The 21095-nt window shown below is 36.1% G+C and overlaps 1 protein-coding gene across 2 annotated transcripts in view; it reads right to left on the bottom strand.

The window, feature by feature from the left end:
- Nucleotides 1-21095, bottom strand: part of TNKS2 (tankyrase 2) — a 63176-nt gene that overhangs the window by 20313 nt on the left and 21768 nt on the right. The window contains exons 8-18 of one of the 2 annotated variants that reach the window (XM_068548202.1): nt 20300-20486; nt 19104-19225; nt 16675-16766; nt 16508-16586; nt 13362-13533; nt 11231-11310; nt 7166-7311; nt 5968-6133; nt 4975-5194; nt 2107-2216; nt 1212-1400 (exon numbers count right to left, since the gene is read on the bottom strand). In XM_068548202.1, coding sequence (XP_068404303.1) covers nt 1212-1400; nt 2107-2216; nt 4975-5194; nt 5968-6133; nt 7166-7311; nt 11231-11310; nt 13362-13533; nt 16508-16586; nt 16675-16766; nt 19104-19225; nt 20300-20486 — 1563 coding nt within the window. The remainder of the gene's footprint in view (nt 1-1211; nt 1401-2106; nt 2217-4974; nt 5195-5967; nt 6134-7165; nt 7312-11230; nt 11311-13361; nt 13534-16507; nt 16587-16674; nt 16767-19103; nt 19226-20299; nt 20487-21095) is intronic. The other variant, XM_068548201.1, reaches the window with a different exon arrangement.

The following is a 21095-nucleotide window of genomic DNA, read 5'->3' as shown; positions in this document are numbered from 1 at the left end:
CCTTTTTCTTCCCCTGAATCTGAGGACTCCCATGACACACATAGTTGGTATCTAACACTTAAAAGTAACATTAGCACAATTTATTGGGTGCTTTTTATGTACTTGATACCACGCTGAGGACTTTAAATACATCACTTCATTTAATTTTCATATTAACCAGATATATTTTACCTGCATTTGGAGATTAAGTAACTGAGGTTTTGAGGTTAGGCAACTTGCAAGACTGCACAACTGAAAGTGGTAGAGCTGGAATTCTAAGGCAGGTCTGTTTGACTCTAAAACCCATGCATGTTCTTAGTGCACCCTGTTTCAATGTCACTTAATTATATCTAGTGGACTAACGTACGTGCAGACTGAATTAGAAAAGTTCACTTCTAAGGTAGTTTGGAACTGGAAGGATATTTCCCTTAAGAAATAATGTTGCAAATATGGCTGGGTTGTCAGCCTGCTGAGAAAATTCTATCCAACCCCCAATGCAGCTGAACTAAATCAGCTTCTCAATGTAACTTGCAACAGTGGAATCTCAGTAGAAAGCAGTGTGCAGAAGAGACTCCCCTTCCTCTCCACCTCAAGAAGAATTTCTTCCCCTTTTCCCTCCACTGCTCTGGGTCAATGTCCTCAGTGGCAGAGGCAAGAGAAGCACCTGCATCACAGTGGCCAAAGCAGAGGTTGGAGGCCACAAATGGAGACACCTACAGGAGTTTCCTTGGGAGAGGAAAGAAAAAAAGACTTCCCATGGAGAACTGGAGGAACAAACTTGTTTCATGAACAGTTTTGGTGGGGTAAGCAATAAAATCTTTGGGATGAGGCAGTGCTGGGAGGGAAGAAAATCTCTATAAAGGCAGGCTTTGCGGCTGCACCCTGAAGGCCATGTTCCCAGCTGGGGAAGTTCATAAAGACCCATGGGCTTGTACCATCTTGTGCCCTATGCACTGTAACAGCATCCACTGAGGGCCTTGCCAGCTTGTTTCCTAACTAATGTAAGCAGCTATACCTTATACTTCTTTTCCCCATTTCTAAAAGTACTCAGCTTACATTAACTGATAATTCTATTATTTACTCATTATATTTTAATACCAAAGAGGTCTAAAATTTAAATCGGGCTAAAAGCCAGATTTTGCCACATTCACCATAAAGACATTTTATATATACCAAGTGAATTTTAAAAAGTCAGGAAAGCACTGAGATTTTTCAAAGAGCCCATCACTTACTGAAACTAAATCTAAAGGTGTTTGTCCTTCCTGATTTTTAAGAGTTGGATCAGCTCCATGGGCCAACAATAAAGCACAAAGCTGTGTTCGTCCCTTTTGGGCTGCTTCGTGCAAAGGTGTGAAAGCCCATTTGTCCGTAGCATTGACACATGCATTATACTTTATTAGTAAAGCTGCTACATCTACATGCTGTAAAAGAAAATACTCCTGTTACAGTCGGAAATATTATTTTATCGTACTTTAGTTCTTAAAAAGAAACCAGCTATATACCTATTTTTCCAGTTTCAAACTTACTCTAGAATGAAAAACTGTGTTTTCCCCCCATCATGATTAATTTATGGGTAGCTGATTAAAAATTACAGTAGTAGACATTTACCTAACTTGAGAAAATATCTAGAAAATAGTTAGGCATTCTACACAGGAAGGAACTAAATTAATAGGACTTTAACAGTTTCTAATTTATTTAAGTGTTAAAACTGCTAAACATCAATTTATAAACCAGCAGCCTTCCTTAATTAATCAACTGAAGATGGTCAATACTGATTGTTAACATTCAAGGCTATTATAAGTCAGGAACAATGCATCTCATCTCTACAGATTCGTATGAATCCCAGTGGAGTTTCTGAGCACCAGCAAATAAAATCACCAACATCTCACTGAAAATAAGAGATATGTGCTAAGGAAGGTAATACAACAAAAGACAAAATGTGCTGCATGTCACACGGCAAGCTATAATAGATTCGGAATTGAAACTTGGAAGTTGTTTAACCTCTTTAGCTCTCATATTTACTTCTCTATAAAATGAGAAAGTCAAACTAAATTCCTTTTGAATTGTAATACTGATTTTCACTTTGAAAATTTCAGACATTTTTAAAGGTAACACGAAAGTACTTACCCCATAAGATGCTGCATTGTGTAAAGGAATAAGTCCTCCTTTGTCTTGAGCATTCACATCAGCTCCATGTTGTAGCAGATACTCTGCAACTTCTAAGTTATTATAACCAGCTAATTTAGAAAAAAAGTAAAATTACTTGTTAATATAAAAAATAGCTACATATATGTATATATCTATATATAAAGAATAGATAGGATTTTAAAAATAAGAGATTTTTATAGAAATCTGAAATTCTCCAATGGAGTCTATTAAAGATTTATCTTAGTAAAAAAAAATTGCCCACTGGCCTCAAGTTGGAAGCTTTCAGTAATGATACCCATTTGTTTTGGAGACTAAAGTTATATTGACTGATATACTTAAACCTTTCCTTTTAAAACCTTCTTACCAAAGCCCCTGCTTTCATGGTTGTTGTATACACAACTTCCTGAACTCAGGTACATGGTCTCAAGGCTGCAAGCAAAAGGCATCCAATCATATAAAAGCCAAGTTAGGAACACAAGTGGCTGGCAGAGCAGAAGACAACACACCAGTGTGGGTCTCAGGGCCCCATTTCCCCAGAAGGCCACAAGGACATGCTTTTTGCTAGAGAGAATGTAAGGGTGTATATCTCTATAAGCAGCAGAATCTATTGCTGCGAAAGCCATGAAGTAATAAAACTTAGTATTTTATAAATGTACCGTAACCTCCCAGCTGTCATTTTGGGAACTGTCAGCTATCTTAGTAAATGCATGCTCACAGTAAAGTATGTGTATTTTATTTGACACATAATCAATAGTTTGAAAGCAAATCTGGAACTTAATTTTGTCAACATAAAACCAGGTATCACTTGAAACTTTAAAATAGTTCAAAGTATTTAAAGTCATTCATTTTTACGGTAGTTTTCAGCCTTTTGCTGAAAGATCTAAAGCAAAAAAAAAAAAAAAAAAAATTTAGTAAGATCAAGTAAAGAAAAACAAAACTACAAAACTACCATAAGCTAAATACTACACCAAATCCAAAAGTCCTTCCAGATCTCAAGGTATAATAACCACATAAGTAAAAAACATTTTGTGTATACAACGTATTTGCCACTTACAAAGAACACAAACTTAAATAGTAATATTAAATGTTCTAGGTAAGCTACCATAAAAATACAAAGCTAATATACGTAATTATGCACAGCACAATTCGAATCAGAGGTCAGGCCACATTTTGTCTTACCTGGGCTAGAAACTCCTGATTGCCAGTGGAAGAAGAAAAGCTTTACCTCGCTTCGTTAGCATTTGTGGCTTATCACTTTTAGTGCACTTTTAATGCTCTAAAAGACACATAGACGGAGTAATTCTTTTCCTTTGCCAGTGGGGTTCCAACTTACATGGGGTCATAATTTAAAGGTAAAAACCACATACACTAAAATTATCTCTTAAGGGACTTCCCTGGCAGTCCAGTGGTTGGGACTCCGCACTTCCATTGCAGGGGGCCCGGGTTCAACACCTGGCTGGGGAACTAAGAGCCTACATGCTGCACAAGGCGTGGCCAAAAAACACAACAAAAAAACCCCCCAAAACAACAAAAACCTAGGAACATAGTTGCTCACACTGTGAGACTGAAAGGAACTGAGAGAAGAGTAAACTTACACCTCCTACATTACACAAAGTGGCAGAAACACCTGCATTCCTTTTTTTTCTCTTTTCAAACCACATGTATTTAGATAAAACTTGTATGAGTCAAATGTGCCTATGACGCAACTCCACTAAAGTATTAGTTGTAGCTCAGTGATTTTAATGGCCCATTCCCTAGCATCTTATTTTTTTTAAAAGGAATATGCATTTGTAACTTCGTTTTTATTTTAAAAAAATATTTTGGCCAAGTGGCATGCAGGATCTTAGTTCCCTGACCAGGGATTGAACCCGTGCCTCCTGCAGTGGAAGCGTGGAGTCTTAACCACTGGACCGCCAGGGAAGTCCCCCTAGCATCTTCAGTGCAGCTCAAAAAGCTGTGCTGAAATCACAATGCTGCATTACATGCAGTGAAGACAAAGATACATTGCGCCAATTTTATGAGTGAAAACTTAGAACAAATGTTTTGTACTCAACTGTATTCCCCAAATATCCTGTGTTGAAGCCCTAACCACTAGTACCTTAGAATGTGACTGTATTTGGAGATTAAGCCTTTCAAGAGATAATTAACTTAAAACAAGGCCGTTAGGGTCAACCCTAATTTAATGTGACTGTTGTCCTTATAAGAGGAGGAGATTAGGACATAGAGACACCAGTGATGCACATACACAGAGAAAAGGCCATGTGAGGCCCCAGAGAGAAGGTGGCCATCTGCAAGCCAAGGAGAGAGGTCTCAGAAGAAACCAATCCTGCCAACATTTCCAGAACTGAGAAAATACATTTCTGTTGTTTAAGCCACCTAGTCTGTGGTAATTTGTTAAGGCAGGCCTTACAAACTAATATGACAAATGACAAGAAGTTTATGTAACTTCTGGAAGTCTTTAAAGATTTTTTCTGCTTATGCTTAACAGCTATCATTAGAAGAATGGAAAGATTTAGCGTTCCATGAGGATGGCCAGCTCAGCAGGCCTATTTTTAAAGTTTCTGTAGCCAAAACACACTCACAAAGATGATTCAAGCAATATGATGACCTGGAATAAAGGTTCCAAAGCACATGGTGACTGGCAGAGCCTCTTTTGATTGTTCTTAATGAATGTAACATGCTAGTGCTAAAGTGGACATGGCCCTGTACAAATACCCTAGAGTATAACTGTTGTATTAGAAGATACTTGATTTGAATCTTTCAAATTTACTTACAGGAAATATTGTACTCAGGTAAAACGAATCTTAGATGTCACCAGCCTAAATCTGTGACACTTCATTCACTTACCTGCTAAATGTAAAGGTGTTGAATGTCGGCCTTGGGTATCACGGCAATTCACATTATCTGGTGAAGACAACTTCTTTACTCTGGCTAAACAACCCTTCTTGGCAGCATCCAACAAAGCTGCATCTCCCCTAAGTAGATCTTGAATATCTGTATCTCCATCTTTAACAAGATCCAAGGGAGTATTTCCATCTCTATTTTTCTTTGTGGGGTCTGCACCATGCTGGGCATGTGAAAAACAGAAAGGGAGGAATTAGCTTAAGTTTGCCCTTGGTCAATGAGAAAATATTCAATGTAACGATACCAAAGCAAACTATTTTTTTTTTTTAAAACATCTTTATTGGAGTATAATTGCTTTACAATGGTGTGTTAGTTCCTGCTTTATAACAAAGTGAATCAGCTATACATATACATATATCCCCATATCTCCTCCCTCTTGCGTCTCCCTCCCACACTCCCTATCCCACCCCTCTAGGTGGTCACAAAGCACTGAGCTAAAGAAAACTATTTTATACAGAGACTCTACCTTAAAGGTTAACGTGACTGTTAATAACGCTTAATTTAATACGTAAAAAATTACAACAAAAAATACAGAGGCACTTAAATATTACTGGGCTTTAACAATGCAATAATATAGTCAAAATTTTAAACTACATTCAAAACAAGGTAGTATTTCACTAAAAATTACCTTTCACATATGCTATTTTTAGTTTTCACAAACATATTTCAATGTTCGTATAAAGTATAAATTTAACTATACTCTTTTTACTGTAAAATATCTACACTGGTACCAGCACAGATAAACCAGTACTATCAATTTCATTAGTACTAAATAAACCTGGCTTATACTGTTCATGACATTTATTCTGAAATCTAGGTACAGAATTAGATTTTTGCTTCCTACCCCCTAACTAGTTTAAGTTTATATTAGAATTATTAGAAATACCATAAACATATTCTACATAATATACCCTGTCCATAAGTATTTAAATATACCTGGAGCAGAAGTTTGCAAATTTCGTATTTTCCTTTTGCTGCAGCTTCATGTAAAGGTGTAAATTTCCATAAGTCTGCTACATTAACCACTGCTCCATGCTTAACAAGAAGTTCTGCAACTTCATAATGTCCATAAGAACATGCATTGTGCAAAGGTACAAGGCCTCTGAAAAGTTAAATAAGCAACACAACACAAAGATATATTTTAATTTAAATAATTACATACAGCTGATAAATTTCTTGACCTGCATAAGAAATTTTACTGATCTAAATTTATAGAACCTAAATTTATTGAAAGCAGAAATGGAATTACTTTGGGGCGGGGGGGGGTAGGCAGAGAGAACATTTTAAAAATATTTAAAATTGCAGAGAACATAACAAACATCTATTTTGCAATATCTAGAATTAAGAATATTCTATTCTATTCTATGGCCATGCAGCACAGCTTATGGGATTTTAGTTCCCCGACCAGGGGTCAAATCCAGGGCCACGGCAGTGAGAGCACTGAGTCCTAACCACTCAACTGTCAGGGAATTCCCAAGAATTATATACATATATATATATATTTTTTTTTTCTTCTCTTTTTTTTTTTTTTAACATCTTTATTGGAGTGTAATTGCTTTACAATGGTGTGTTAGTTTCTGCTTTATAACAAAGTGAATCAGTTATACATATACATATATCCCCATATCTCTTCCCTCTTGTGTCTCCCTCCCTCCCACCCTCCCTATCCCACCCCTCTAGGTGGTCACAAAGCACCAAGCTGATCTCCCTGTGCTATGCGGCTGCTTCCCACTAGCTATCAGTTTTACATTTGGTAGTGTATATATGTCCATGCCACTCTCTCACTTTGTCCCAATTACATATTTTTAAGGAAAAGTAATTTTAAGATAAACTGGAAGAATTCAAGTATCCTCAATGCAAACTGAAAAATTTACCACATTAAAAATCAGCATCACACTATTGTTGTAATCTCCTTGGCCATTACAAAATTACAAGGCATTATGCAACTAAGTCTTTATATAAATGCTACTCATCATAAAATCTTAACTGAAATTAAGAAGCTATATTTAAGCCAGTTAGGAAACAGACTTCTCTGAAAATAAAAGAACTACCATCTATCATAAAAATGTTTTCCGATTTTCCTAAAAAGGTCAGATAAAGGAACAGAGAGGCCATGGCAATTGTTGGTACTTGCCCTTTATCTTTAGCGTGCACATCAGCTCCGTGTTGCAGCAGATATTCCACCACAGACACCCGATTATAGCCAGCTGCAAAATGGAGTGGCGTAGACTGACGCCCTTCAATGTCTCTGCAGTTGACACTCTGAACAGTACACAATTTCTATAGGATGCAACACAGTATACACATGATGTAACATATTCCGACTTGTTTTCATTGATTTAGTAGAAATTTCAAATGTCTGATTTATTTTCTTGTCTCATCATATCAGTATTTTCAGAAACTCTTTGCTATTTATTCTTCTTATTTCATCTTGTCATTTATTGGGAATCCCTCTGGTCCTCTTATCTATAATCATCTACTTTTGCTAAAGCTAGTAGATAAATTTTATTATTAACCATTACTGCTATATACATAAAGGTAACGCAAGTACCTGAAAGCAATCATAGCTTTCATTTTGTGACAAATATATGTAGAGATACACTGGATCATAGAAGCATGATGGCATCACCTGGGAACTTGTTAAAAACTCAGATTCTCAGACTCCCACCTACTGAATCAGAATCTGCATTCTGACACGATCTCTAGGTGATCTGTAAGCACATTAACGTTTGAGAACTACTGTTCTAGAACAGTAGTTCTTAAACTTTCATGTGCAGTGGGTCCAACCTCCAGATTTCCTAATCCAGTATGTCTGAGACAGGGCCTGAGAAGTTGCATTTCTAACAAGCTCGCAGCTGATGCTGATGCTGGCAGTCGAGGAATTACACTTAGAGAATTATACTGTACTATGTGGAATGAATTAACTAATAGAATGCTATTGGTTAGGTACCATCCTTGGGAGAATTAAAGTCACTCAAAGAATTCTTTTGTGTTTTGTTGGTTCAGATGAGGAAGTCTAGCTGAGAAAGGCTGTCAGAGTAACACTCAAAATACTCGAGTATTTTGCATGAAAAGTATGAACATTTGGGGAAGGAAAGCAACAGAGATAATAAATCATGGTGTTCAAAAAGAAGTCAAAAGAGTATTTTAGTAAAGAATATTAGTAAAAACCCTTCCCTTCCCCCCTTTTTTCAACTACCCTACCCTAAAAGCAGGGATAACTTTAAGCCTAATAAACCAAAGGAGCCAGCTATCAGTGGATTTATCTCAACAGGTTTAGTAACAGGTCTGATAAAGCTCTTCAGTGCTTCCCAAACAAGATATATACATTCAGGGTCCCACCACTGAGAAACAATGTTTCATGGGTCTGAAGCCGGGCTCTAGGAATGAGTATTTTTTAACACGTGTCAAGTGCTGCTAGGTTTGGTAGGTATCACTGGCCACTCTAACTCCCTAGCTCTCAAGTTTAATTTTGTCCACTCAGACAAGTTTTCTAATAGTAGGTGTCCAAAAAGTATCTAGCCTGATAGCTCACCAGCAAACAAACACAACCAAGCACATAATTAAGTGTTCATTGGGTAATATGTCCCAGTGATTCATACCAAGCCACCTGTCTAGAGATATACAAGGAATAGAAAGGTTGTTGGAGATAAATTTCCTCTAAGTGACTTTATTATTTATTTAATTAATTAATTAATTAAATTTATTTATTTGGCTGTGTTGGGTTTTTTTTTTTTTAACAGTTTTTTTTTTTTTAAGAATTTTGGTAGGAACTTTATAAATTTATTTATTTATTTATTTTTGCTGTGTTGGGTCTTCGTTTCTGTGCGAGGGCTTTCTCTAGTTGCGGCGAGCAGGGGCCACTCTTCATCGCGGTGCGCGGGCCTCTCACTATCGCGGCCTCTGTTGTTGCGGAGCACAAGCTCCAGACACGCAGGCTCAGTAGTTGTGGCTCACGGGCCCAGTTGCTCCGCGGCATGTGGGATCTTCCCAGACCAGGGCTCGAACTTGTGTCCCCTGCATTGGCAGGTGGATTCTTAACCACTGTGCCAGCAGGGAAGTCCCTCCTCTAAGTGACTTTTAAAGCAGAGGTAAGGGAAGACAGCCTAATGACTATCACAGGGATAGAGGAAGGTCTTCCCCAATTCAATGGCATTATGTTATTCTCTAAGTCCAATTCCTGTCCCCAATCTCATCCTCTCTTCATCTGTTTCTTCCTCTAGGCTTCTTCTATCTCTATGAGAACAAAGTCTGGTCTTTAATATTAGATGTACTGAATGTAGTTTTATGCTCTTTAACATATGTAAGTAGATGAGCATTACTATTTTTTATCACCACCTCCACCCCACACACAAAAAAATCAGCTAGTTGACTCTAACTCCACCTGCCCAACTTATCACTCCTCCAGGAAAAAACTAAGCTCACTACCCTTAACTCAAGTGATTTGTTTTTCCACAAGTCATTAGTCAGTAAGAGAAACAAAATCCCCCATTCAATATCATGTTAACCTTCTAATTAAGGGCATGAGAACGTAATTATAAAACAAGTCAAACAATAAAATTGCATAATAGCATTTTTCTTTCAAAAAATGAAGTTATTAAAAAAAAAAAACCCTTAAGTTATTTGGAGATGACTGTACTACCTACACACATAAAGCAGTAGGAAAAGATCGCATGGACTTTTAAATCAACTTCCAGAAATCTCTTTATTTAAAAGGACAGTGAATAAATGTCCTCAGAGCTCAAGTTCTGATGAGGCCAACAATCACATTTTCTTCTCAGGAAATGTAAAACTGACTTTGTGGGGTGGGTCTGTTCAGGATTAACAACACCATATAGAAATATAGTGAAATTGGTTGAAATAGAGACTTCCGACATGTATCAAATCAATAATTTTAGCTTTTTATAAAACTTATTACCTATCAATGCCCCCTCAAATAGGACCTAGCACTGTTTTGAAAGTCTGTGGGGGATGTGTTGGTGGGGAGGGAGGACACAACCGGGCTTTTTCCCCCCTCTTAGCTTTGGAAATTAAAATTAACATTATTGCATTACTAAAGAATTATCTGGGCTTCCCTGGTGGCACAGTGATTAAGAATTCGCCTGCCAATGCAGGGGACAGGGGTTCGATCCCTGGTCCGGGAAGATCCCACATGCCGCGGAGCAACTAAGCCCGTGTGCCACAACTACTGAGCCTGCGCTCTAGAGCCTGTGAGCCACAACTACTGAGCCCACGTGCCACAACTACCGAAGCCCGAGCGCCTAGAGCCCGTGCTCCGCAATGAGAAGCCAGCGCACCGCAACGAAGAGTAGCTCCCGCTCGCCGCAACTAGAGAAAGCCTGCGCGCAGCAACGAAGACCCAATGCAGCCAAAGATAAAAAATAAAAGATTGTTTAAAAAAAAAAAAAGAATTATTTAATCATGAAACATGCCAAGTTAATTTTAATTTATATTAGTTGACTTGAAAAGCAGTCTTGTTCTTTCAAAATTTTAATCTTCTGAGTTATTTAGCTGGATATACAGTTTCTGTAGGTAACAGAAATATCTGGTATAGGCATTAAGACGTTACATATGATTCTACAGTAAAAGCAAAATTCGAGAAAAGGTTATTCTAGGGAAGACTGTTATAGGAGATGGGGGCCATAGACGGGCTCAAGTTGGCTCTTCTGAGAAAGAAAAAGAACATTTCAGTCCAGATAAATTGAAGATTATTAGGAGACAGTGGCTCTGAAAGGTGGTGACACTATATCATTACTATATTTAAACACTGGGTCCTCACAGAGGTAGAGGGGGCAAAGAAATGAAGAAACCAGAAAAAATATATAGACGGAGGGATACATTGTTTAGTTTTCTTCCCTTCCTGTTTTATGTGTCATATGTAAACAATAATGGACAATAATTTCATACACCTTATTCTTTTAAAGGGACAAATGAATAGGTCCTTTAAAGAAAATGCATTCCCATAAACATGCAATTTATTTAAATTTGTGACTATGATGTATTTATTGAGATGCATGTGAAACTAAGGTTTCTTTCATTACCCAATGACCCTTATTTGCAGAGCAGAACTAGATTAGCATTATTTACCTTTTAAAACAATGCACATATAACTAGATTTTTCATTTTTACAGTACAGATTTATTAAACACTGTCAAAATAAAAACACAAAAGTTAACAAAACCATAAGATTATGTCTTACTTTTACAGTTTCTACATCTCCAGCCTTTGCAGCCTCCAGCAATTGTCTGTCTGCCTCTGAATTACCTAATGGGATACCCTCTAAAAAGAAAGAGAAGTAAAGAGTGATTACCTCCCATTTGGAAGGTGGGACCAAGTTTTAAGGAAGGCATCTTATCTAAGAGTAAAGTTCTTTTTATAGTTTGGTGATAATTACATAGGGAATCTCCATGGTAGTAGGGGAAAAGCAATAAAAACTTTTTTGAAACATTACATATGTAAAATGTATGTAGATGTGAATAATAATTATAAAATGAGATTTAAGCAATATAAAGGAACATAATATAATGAAAGATGGCTTGCTCTATAACCAAGTCAGTTGACTGGTGGTAAAGTATTAAATTAGGAGAGCAACAGCTAGATATCTAACCATGGTTCTGCCATTGACTAGCTACCTGAATTGGAGCAAGTCACGTGAACTTTCTGGGGCTCTGATTTTTCCAGTTCTAAAAAGAGAGAAGTTGGACTAGAAACAACATCTGAAGTTATTTTCAGGTCTGAAACTCTATGTTTTATAGCTCATTTAAAATCTCATAGGAAAGGAAGAAAACATGTACCTTGTTCTCAGAACAAATAAACTTCAGATGGATTAAAGACGCTAAGTATAAAAAAATTACACCTTACAAATACTAAAAGAAAATATAGGTGAATATTTTTTGTCTTGGAGCAGAAAAGCATCTTAAAGCAGTATATCAAAGGCAGAAACAAAACTAATTTGGAAAAATATCTGTCAGGTAATAACACAGCATTAAACAAAATCATAGGCAAAGAACAAAATGGAAAAAATACTGCAACATAAATCTAAGAAATGCAAATTAAAATAATGAAATACTGGGCTTTTTTTTTTCATCCATTAGTGGGCAAAGAGCAAATGGGGAGTTACACTGTCAATATTTCTATAATTTGCATTTTAAAAAGCGTCTATTACTTCTGTAATTCACATACACGCACATAGACACACGTTCACCCAAGGAAATGATTAAGAATCATAATACCTGGGGCTGACAAGGAAAACAGGTCCTGTCACATACTACTGGTAGGAATGTAAAATGGTACATGACAGCTTTTCTAGAAATGATTTAACAATTATGTTAACCTTGACTTGGAAATTCCACTTTGATAACTGACTCTAAGAAACTGGTTGGAAAGGTTAAGTAATAGCACTTAGTATAAAACTAGGAAGACTGTAAATGTCCATCACTAGGTAACTGAATAGGACTAATGTTATTACCCCCAAAACTGACACTGAAACAAATGCATGGTACACGGGGAAGTAAAGGCAATTTTGAGAGCAGTCTTGTAGTTAGTTCACAATTTTAGAAGTTCACAGGAGATCTTATTAATCTGCCTTCATCTATTCAAGCAGTGTTTTTCTCAAAATGCAGTTTCCAGACCATAGGCATAAGGATCATCAAGGGTGACTATAAAAGGTACAAAAGGCTTGATCTGTTACATTTCTTCTCATTTGAGCTTTGAGATGTCAAAGACACTCCATTAAATTCTAGTAAAATACAGAGATATAGGCAAAGACACTAAAATTTATGGGACCAGATTTCTAGGCTGAAATGTTTAACCTAGGCCAAATGTGTAGATATCTGATCTAAATTGATTTGATTTTAAAATGTAATAAGTATCAGTCCATACAACAGTTACATGTAAGTCAAATAGTTGGTTACCTTGTACAAATTCTATATGCTTTATATGAAGGAGCTAAAAAAGAGTGAAGAGGCAGGGCGAGTCTTTAGAGTACTATTTATCACTATGGTTGCTCTTCTAAGAGACATCATCTACCCTTTTCAGTTTTCCTTTCTTTAAAAAGAAAGAGCAACTGTTGTGTCTCAATTTTAAAACCTTTCTAGATAAAAACTTAAGAGACAGCTATATACTCACAGAAGCTGGGCAGCAAATGCTACTGGAACAAACTCATAAAAGACTTAAAACATTTGGGCATTGAGTACAATGAGTTGATGAAGAAGAAATAACAGCCAACAATTCTGAAAATTTTTCTTTTTACTACCAACTCCTACATGATATGTGAAAAAAACTTAAAGGTTAATTTAAAAAAATTATTATTTCACGGAAGTATTCAATACCTTGAAGAAGTTGCTGCACGTTTTCATTTCCCATCTGTAAGGCAGTAAAGCCCTGAAGGGATATAATGTTAGGATCACACCCATAGCTTAGGAGTAGGCGACAGGTTTGTAGATGACCACAATGCGCAGCTCTGTGCAGAGAAGTCTGACCGAGATTATCCAGAGCATTAACCTTAACAATCAGAAAAAGGTGAAATTAGCCTGCGGTACAAAATTTAAAATGATCTAATCATGTATCCAGCACTTGTTACTAATTTAAAAATCTCAATTAATCTCTTATGAAGCCCATTATCCAGTGCCAAAGAAAGTATTTTTGCTCAAATCTAGAGTATAAATTCACCAATTCATGAAGGTCCAATTTTCGATTAAAAATATTGAATAACAGTTGTTTAGCATTGAAGTACTCAGAGATTCACCACATTTAGAGTGAGACACTGCCTAAGAAAGTCTAATGCATATATTTTTATGGATCTCTGAGGTGCAGAAATGTGGAGACTAACCCCAAGATAACAGTCAGTGACAAAGCCAGAGACTAAATCAGCATTAAAATACTTATTTCTATTGGCTTAATCTTCTATCTTATTTATCATGTAAAATATAATCTGTATGGATAAGGACACTGTGGTATATTCACACAATGGAATACTTCTCAGCAATAAAAAGAACAAATTATTGATACGTGGTTCAATCTCCAAAACATTATCCTAAGTGGAAAAAGTCTTACACAAAAGAGTATATATTGTACGATCCCATGGACATGAAGGCCCAGAACAGGCAAATCTAATCTATGTTAGAAAAAATCAAAATGGTTGTTGCCTCTAGGCATGGAGACTGCCTTGGATGGGACATTGCCTCTTCCATGAGATAATGTTCTCTATCTTCAAGAGTTTTGGTTACACAGGTGTATGCATTAGGCAAAATTGAGTAAATGCACATTTAAGATTTGTATATTTCATTGCATGTAAATTTCACATCCAAAGAAAGACTGTAAACAAATATTGACCTCTAGCTGATGCCTTAAAAGAATTCAGGGAGAAGTGTGTAGTAACTTGCGAATTACTGTGAAGTGTGTCAAAAAATAAGATACTGATGGATAGAGAGAGAAATTGATGGACATGTAAGAAAACAATATGGTGAAATGCTAGCGGTAGAATTTAGGTGGTAAGTATATAGTTATACTCTGTAAAATTCTTTCAACTTGGTTGTATTTTTGAAATTTTTCATACTTAAAAAAAAAAAAAAATCACCTGTAAGACTCCTCCTATCTCATCCCCACCCCCCCACCCCCCCGCCCAGGAAAATAATTCTTCAAAACCTAACTGAGAAATCAAATTCCTCAGTAATCAATCATGTGACCACTAGTGTTTTGAGACACTGTCCAATTCATATTCATGGAATCAGAGAAGACCTGAACAGGATTATATAGTAAGACTTTCTCAATGAATCTAAAAGTAGCCTATAAAGAGCTAGTCTCCATGCTTACAGAATCAGAAAAATCAACTTAAAATGCCCAGAGCAATTAATCTGTTTATTCATGTACCAAAACTCACTGCAATGCGAACTATATATCCACTTGAAAACTTTATTTGGGTGCCACTCTGTGTTAGGGTTAGGGTGACGAACTCGTCCTGGTTTGCCTGGGACTTTTCCGGTTTTAGCACTGAAAGTCCTGTGTTAAATCCCTTAGTCTTGGGACAAACCTGGATGGTTGGTCACCCTAGACAAGATTGTTTCACTGAGCTTCACAACTCAAATTTAATATGCATCCAGATATTCCTCAAGTAATGCACCACATGTAAAAAAAAAAAAGTGCAATCAATGAAAAGTTATAGGACAGACAGACAAATGAGATATGCCAAGCAGTCAAGCAGAAATAAACTTTATTTTTTCAATACTTTACAATAGGAAAGATTGAGATTATACATTATCAAGAATTCCCCCAAAATAAAAGAGAAATTAGGACACTGAGAGGCAACATAAAAAGAAACTGTAGAATTCTAAGTGGTTCCTTGAGTGGAAACCCAAGGAAGGACAGATTAGAAAACCATTCTGCAAAGTTCATTTAGAGAAGAGCCTCAGGGGTCCCCAAGGGGTAAAGGGATCTCTATTTCTTTCTTCTCCCTTCATCACAGCAGCTCAATTCTATTATATAATGAATTTCTACCACAGATTTTGTTTGAAGAAAGCAACGATCGATGGCTAAAAACTGAAAACTGTTGATTTGGGTGACTGTTATCTCTTCCAATCTGGGATGCTATGTGTATTGTTTACTGAGTAATTTTTTTTAAGTTCCTGGGTAAGAAATAATGACTTTTAGCCTTGATGAAAACCTGATTATTCCATGAATAAAATGCTTTGTTTTCTTTAAATCCACTTGACTTTTTTTTGAGGTATAGTTGACATACATTATATAAGCTTCAGGTGTCCAACATAGTGAAATCACCTTGACTTTTAAACTTAAGTATACCGTTTCTACAAATAGGAAACCAATATTCTCCTAATAAAAATTATAACTCTTATAAAAATGTTCAGTTGGGATATTCCCTAAAACCATCTTACGTGCCACATTTTAGAATACATTTCTCTACTGAATGCTCTGGAATGAATGACTTTTGTGATTGATTTTAAAAAAATGCTTTGTGTACAAATGCCAACTACAGAACTTCGCAATATGAGGAGCTATGTTTTTAGTCAAGTTACTTAATTTATTTCCTTCTGTTCCATGATCTCTGGCTTAGTTATGAAATAACAGAGGGTAAGAGAGACTGTGGTTGGGGTAAATAACAGGAGTTATCATGGTAACCAAGCAACAGAAGATAACAGAAGAGAATCCCGGAAAAGATGATAGGTCAGAATAAATATGTCTGGCTGGGGATATTCTTAAGAGTGTATTGTTAGAAAAAGAAGGATAACTTAACCAGTGCGGTGTGGTTAAAAGGAAGAGAGAAGGAAGGATATATAGGAATAATGTTTCTTGAGTAAATCCACAGACTTTCTAGCCAAAAGATATAGAAAAAGTATCTGCAGGACTAATCTGAGGGAAAAATACCTATGAAAGAGTAAATAGCTTAGGAAGTCAGACATTTCATCTGCTAAATAGAAAACAACTCACTGGATTACGAAAGATTACCAAAAATGAAGTATACCTTTGCTTCATGTTTCACCACTACTTCGACAACATCGTTATGAGCTTTCTCAGACGCAACGTGTAGAGGAGTCAAGAATCTTAAAAGAGAAAAAGTCAGCCGGACAATGAATGTATTTTCCAAAAATAAAAGTGTCAATAATTTTTAATTATTAAAAGCATACTTACTCTTTAGTCTTTTCATTGATGTTTGCTCCTTTTCTTAGCAACAGTTCACATATTTGCTTTCTTTTGGGATATGGAGATGCGGCAGCACAATGCTAGATAATTTAAATTGCAGCATTAATCAAGGACTATACATAACTGATTTTTAAGAACTTTCGTGTTTCCAATCAAGAACAATTAAGAAGTTATTTCATGTCTTTGTTTCATTTTTGACTTAACTTTGCTCTTCAAAGACTTTCTTTTGGATAGAATGTGCAATGATTGCTAAATTCTGACAGGGCCTGAAAACCCTATTTAGCAAGTGATATGTTATTAAATATTTTGATTAAGCTTCATAGTTGTCCTACATCTCTGAAAAAGCTACTACTGCTGTAATGAAAAACTTAAATTGTGACCAACAGTCTTTTCAAAACTGTTCCCAAAGAGCATGGTGTTTATGTTATTTTTTAAAGGTTAATAAAACACCCCAAAGGTTGGGATTTCTTTACATGAAGAAATAACACAGCACTTGTCAGCTCTGGATTCTGCTTAGAAAAACACTGATGGAATAGCCGACAAACTGGGTGGTATTTATATCTTCCTCAATGAGTTGCTCCAGCAGGATAAGGATCTTGAATTACTTGTTTGGTAAAATCAGTGGTAGAAAATTATATACTCTGAGTTGGAGGCTGCAGGATCTATGTCTATGATGTATCAAGGAGAAAAGGAGATAGGAGGTAGGGATTTGCCAGTTATAAACCCAATAAGTATCTCATGGTCATGTCCCAGATCTTTGTCTCCCCAACATCCAGGATTATACCCATACACAACAGGTGTTCAATAAATGTCAGAATGAATGAACGACTAAATTAATGCATGAAAGTTAAGTTAAAACTGAAACCTGAGATTTCATGGAATAAAAGTTCTGGATAACTGTCAAGCTAACTTGTGCACACATCTAAACACAGTACATACGAAATGTGTCTGATTTTAACCTATTGCTAATTATAAAGCTTATCTAATCTTCATGACTTTGCTTCAGATTCATTCTTTGATGTTGTTGCTGTCACCAAAATCATTCCTTTGCCCTCAATAAAATCATTTCTAATTGGTGAACACAGCTCTTTTGGTATGTTTTGAATAATCATCCCAGGACATCTATCAGGATGGCACAGAGAATGGAAAATAGTTTATATCCAAGAATTCTTGAGCTCATCCATTTCAAATTGCACCCTTACTCTTCTGCCCCATCCTGTTACAGGCAGGGCCTGTAATCTCTGGAAACAATGCCTCTGCAACACAACTATCTACCAACAGTTAATTCCTTGTATTTTAAGGTTAATAAGAAAAATGAGTGGTTTAATAGTAGAATGCTCAGAGGAAAACAACATGTAGAATTAACTTTTCAGACTGGAAGATTTTCCATGTCAGTTTTTCCAAGTTTCCCTGTACCATCTTGATACTGTTATGATTTAAATTTTGCAGTGGCATTTCTTATTAGTCCGCAACTTTGCTATTTTTTTTTTAAACACGGATTTTTTTTTTTAAAGTAGCAAAAAGTTCTACAATGTTTTATAGATAGGTTTCTACATAAAACTTCAGAGTTTATACCATGGCATAAGGAAGAAAATTAACCATAAAAGATATTAGGTAAGTAAAGCTACTACAAGTTAAATCTGCCCCTAAAGACATTAATTTACGTAGTGTCATCTTCCCTCACCGAAAGCACATTCTGCAACTCATACAGCTTTGTTCCTTAAATTTCTACTTCTAAGGTAGCCTCTGATCACAACATTCCCCTTCCTATCTTCCACCACTTACCTCTACTAGCTTCCATTCTTTTCTTACTGCTTTTCCACAGACTGCCCAGTTCTCATCTACTTTGTTACAGCACCACAGAGCTGACATTACCTCTATCAGGCAAGCTGCCTCTACTCACACAGACACTTTACTCACACAGTATAAAGGGGGTATATACAGACTTTAGATCTAATTCTGAAAAAATTACAATACCAAAAGGAAAATCAAGTGGCTTTTATCTTGATGGCAAGATTATTTTCTTTTTCAGTGGGTTCCAAATTTTCAATCATAAACATTTATGCTCTTTATAATTAAAAAAAGCAAATGATATATATGATTTATGATAATAGAAAAGTCACATATAATACATGCCAGTATGTGAATAAAATTCTTGTCTGGAAGGATGTGCAAATGAACAACAGTACTGCATTTTGAGTGGATGTGGTTGTCTATTTTTCTGTATTGTTTGAAATTTTTTCTTTATATACCTGCAGGCATTAATTCTTAAAAAGCACATATTTTTAAAACAATACTATTATTAAAAGTAGGACATTATGTTAGTTATCCTGCATCACCAAAAGAAGTAAGACATGATGATTAATCCAGCATGTTTTTGGTTATTTCACTTTAAAAACTTAAATCTGAAACATTACCAATGCTGTTTCATGTGTTTGAGGATGCTTAAAATTCACCATTTCCAGAGAGAGATGTTTTTTGATTCGTGTAACATCAGCTTCCCGTGCAGCTTGAAGCAACGAGTGGCCTTTAAATTCATCTAGATGAAGAAAAAGCATTTAAATCTGCATGAGAATTATCAAATTTATGGGACTTGCCAGGCACAGTATTTTTCTTCAACTTATTTTCAAAATTATCTACCAAGTAGCCAGAATGAAGCTCTAAAGATATTCTCCAAATATAACCCTTGGAAAGGGCGACAGTGGTATGCCAGCTCCCCTCAGTTATACACATTCATTCCCATGTGTATACAACATGGCCTATTCAAGGTCTATTTCAGTCTGATATATGGATTATTGCTATATATTCCCAGACCAGAGAGTTCTGAGAATTTTCCGAAGCACAGAACTCTTCTCAGAAAAGAAAGAAAAGAAAAGGTGATCACAGTCCCCATATTAACGTTACAGCAGCAGCAGATGGTTCTGCTCACACATCAGAGAACTGGGGACTAGACTAGCGGGATATTTCTAAGAGCCACCTACTGACCAATAAACGGAAGAGGGCATTTTCTCAAGATTCCTCGCTATTATTCATCGGACTTGTGAAACCACCCATTATCTTTTACTATTCCAGAATAATACAAGCTTAACACAAGTTTCCTATTTATGTATAGTAATACTATATCTGAAATATGTGGCTATTTCTCACCACTACATCTATTTCAGTTATAGACAGAAAAGCACAGAATTGCCCAGATACCAAAGAATATTAGATGGTAAGATCTGGGGACTATGTTTACAAGACAGCAATCCTACAAATAACACTTCAAAACTTCATAGCAGCTAATAAGAAAGTCACATCAAAGATAGGAATAAAGCTCAAATTCTTTCTTTCCAAAAGCATACCATCTATAAGAGTAACACACACAAGAAGCATTTAACTTGACTTGAAAAAAGCGAATACAAATATACTTTCTTTTCATAGCATCTTAAGAGCAAAATGAGTAGAAAACTTTCAAATGATTAAATATGTTAGTGTGAACAATAATAGATACCCATGGTTAAGGAAAATACCTTATTATTCAAAAATTTCCAAAAAACAAACAAGAAAGAAAAAATGTTAGTTTACTGATGTAAGAGCTTAGCTGAATGAACAGTCATCATTTTATACTTACATGCTAATCTTTCTTTTAACTGTGGTGTGGGAGCCAAGTCTATAGCACTTTTATTGTGACAATTCAGCAGTGTTGGATCTGCGCCGTAACTTAGGAGAAGAGAACACACTTCAACTCTGTTCTTGGAAGCTGCCTCATGAAGAGGAGTGAACTGCCACAAGTCCATTGCATTTACGCAGGCACCATGCTGGGGGTGGGGTAGGGTGGGTAAAGCATATATTTAGCGCTCAATTTTTAAGAGAATTTAGAGTTATCAGTAGTGTGTAATTTAACATCATGCAAGCTTAAAAAGGTTATGTTCCCAAAGGTCACTTTTCAAACCAATTACTTCAGAAAGAGTAATTTTTTTCCCCGCAGAAGAACAGTCAGTGGTTGCTAGGCCTACCCCCAAGTGCCTATTTAACTTTTATTGTTAAAAACAGTTAAAAATGAAGCTTTACATTTAACCTGCATCTTTTCCAAGAACTATTTTTTCCTTTCCTGAGATATAATGTACATATGGTAAAATGCACAGTTTGATGAGTTTTGACAAATGTATATATCCATGAGACCATCACCCAATTCAAGATAGAGGATGCTTTCATCACCCCAGAATGTTCCCTCATGCTCCTTTTATAGGCAATTCCTGCCCCCATTCTGACTGTTAGCACTATATATTAGAATTACGTGTCCCTGAATTTCATAAAAGTAGAATAGCACAGTATGTACTTTTGTGGCTAGCTTCTTTCACACAATGTTTCTGAGATTCACTCATGTTGTTGTATCAAGTTTGTTTTTATTGGGGACTTCCCTGGTG

Source organism: Eschrichtius robustus, chromosome 7 (assembly GCF_028021215.1).
Source record: "Eschrichtius robustus isolate mEscRob2 chromosome 7, mEscRob2.pri, whole genome shotgun sequence".
In the NCBI taxonomy this organism is placed as follows: Eukaryota; Metazoa; Chordata; class Mammalia; order Artiodactyla; family Eschrichtiidae; genus Eschrichtius; species Eschrichtius robustus.
The sequence above is the reverse complement of the archived record's forward strand: the minus strand, read 5'-3'. Positions and strand labels throughout refer to the sequence as shown.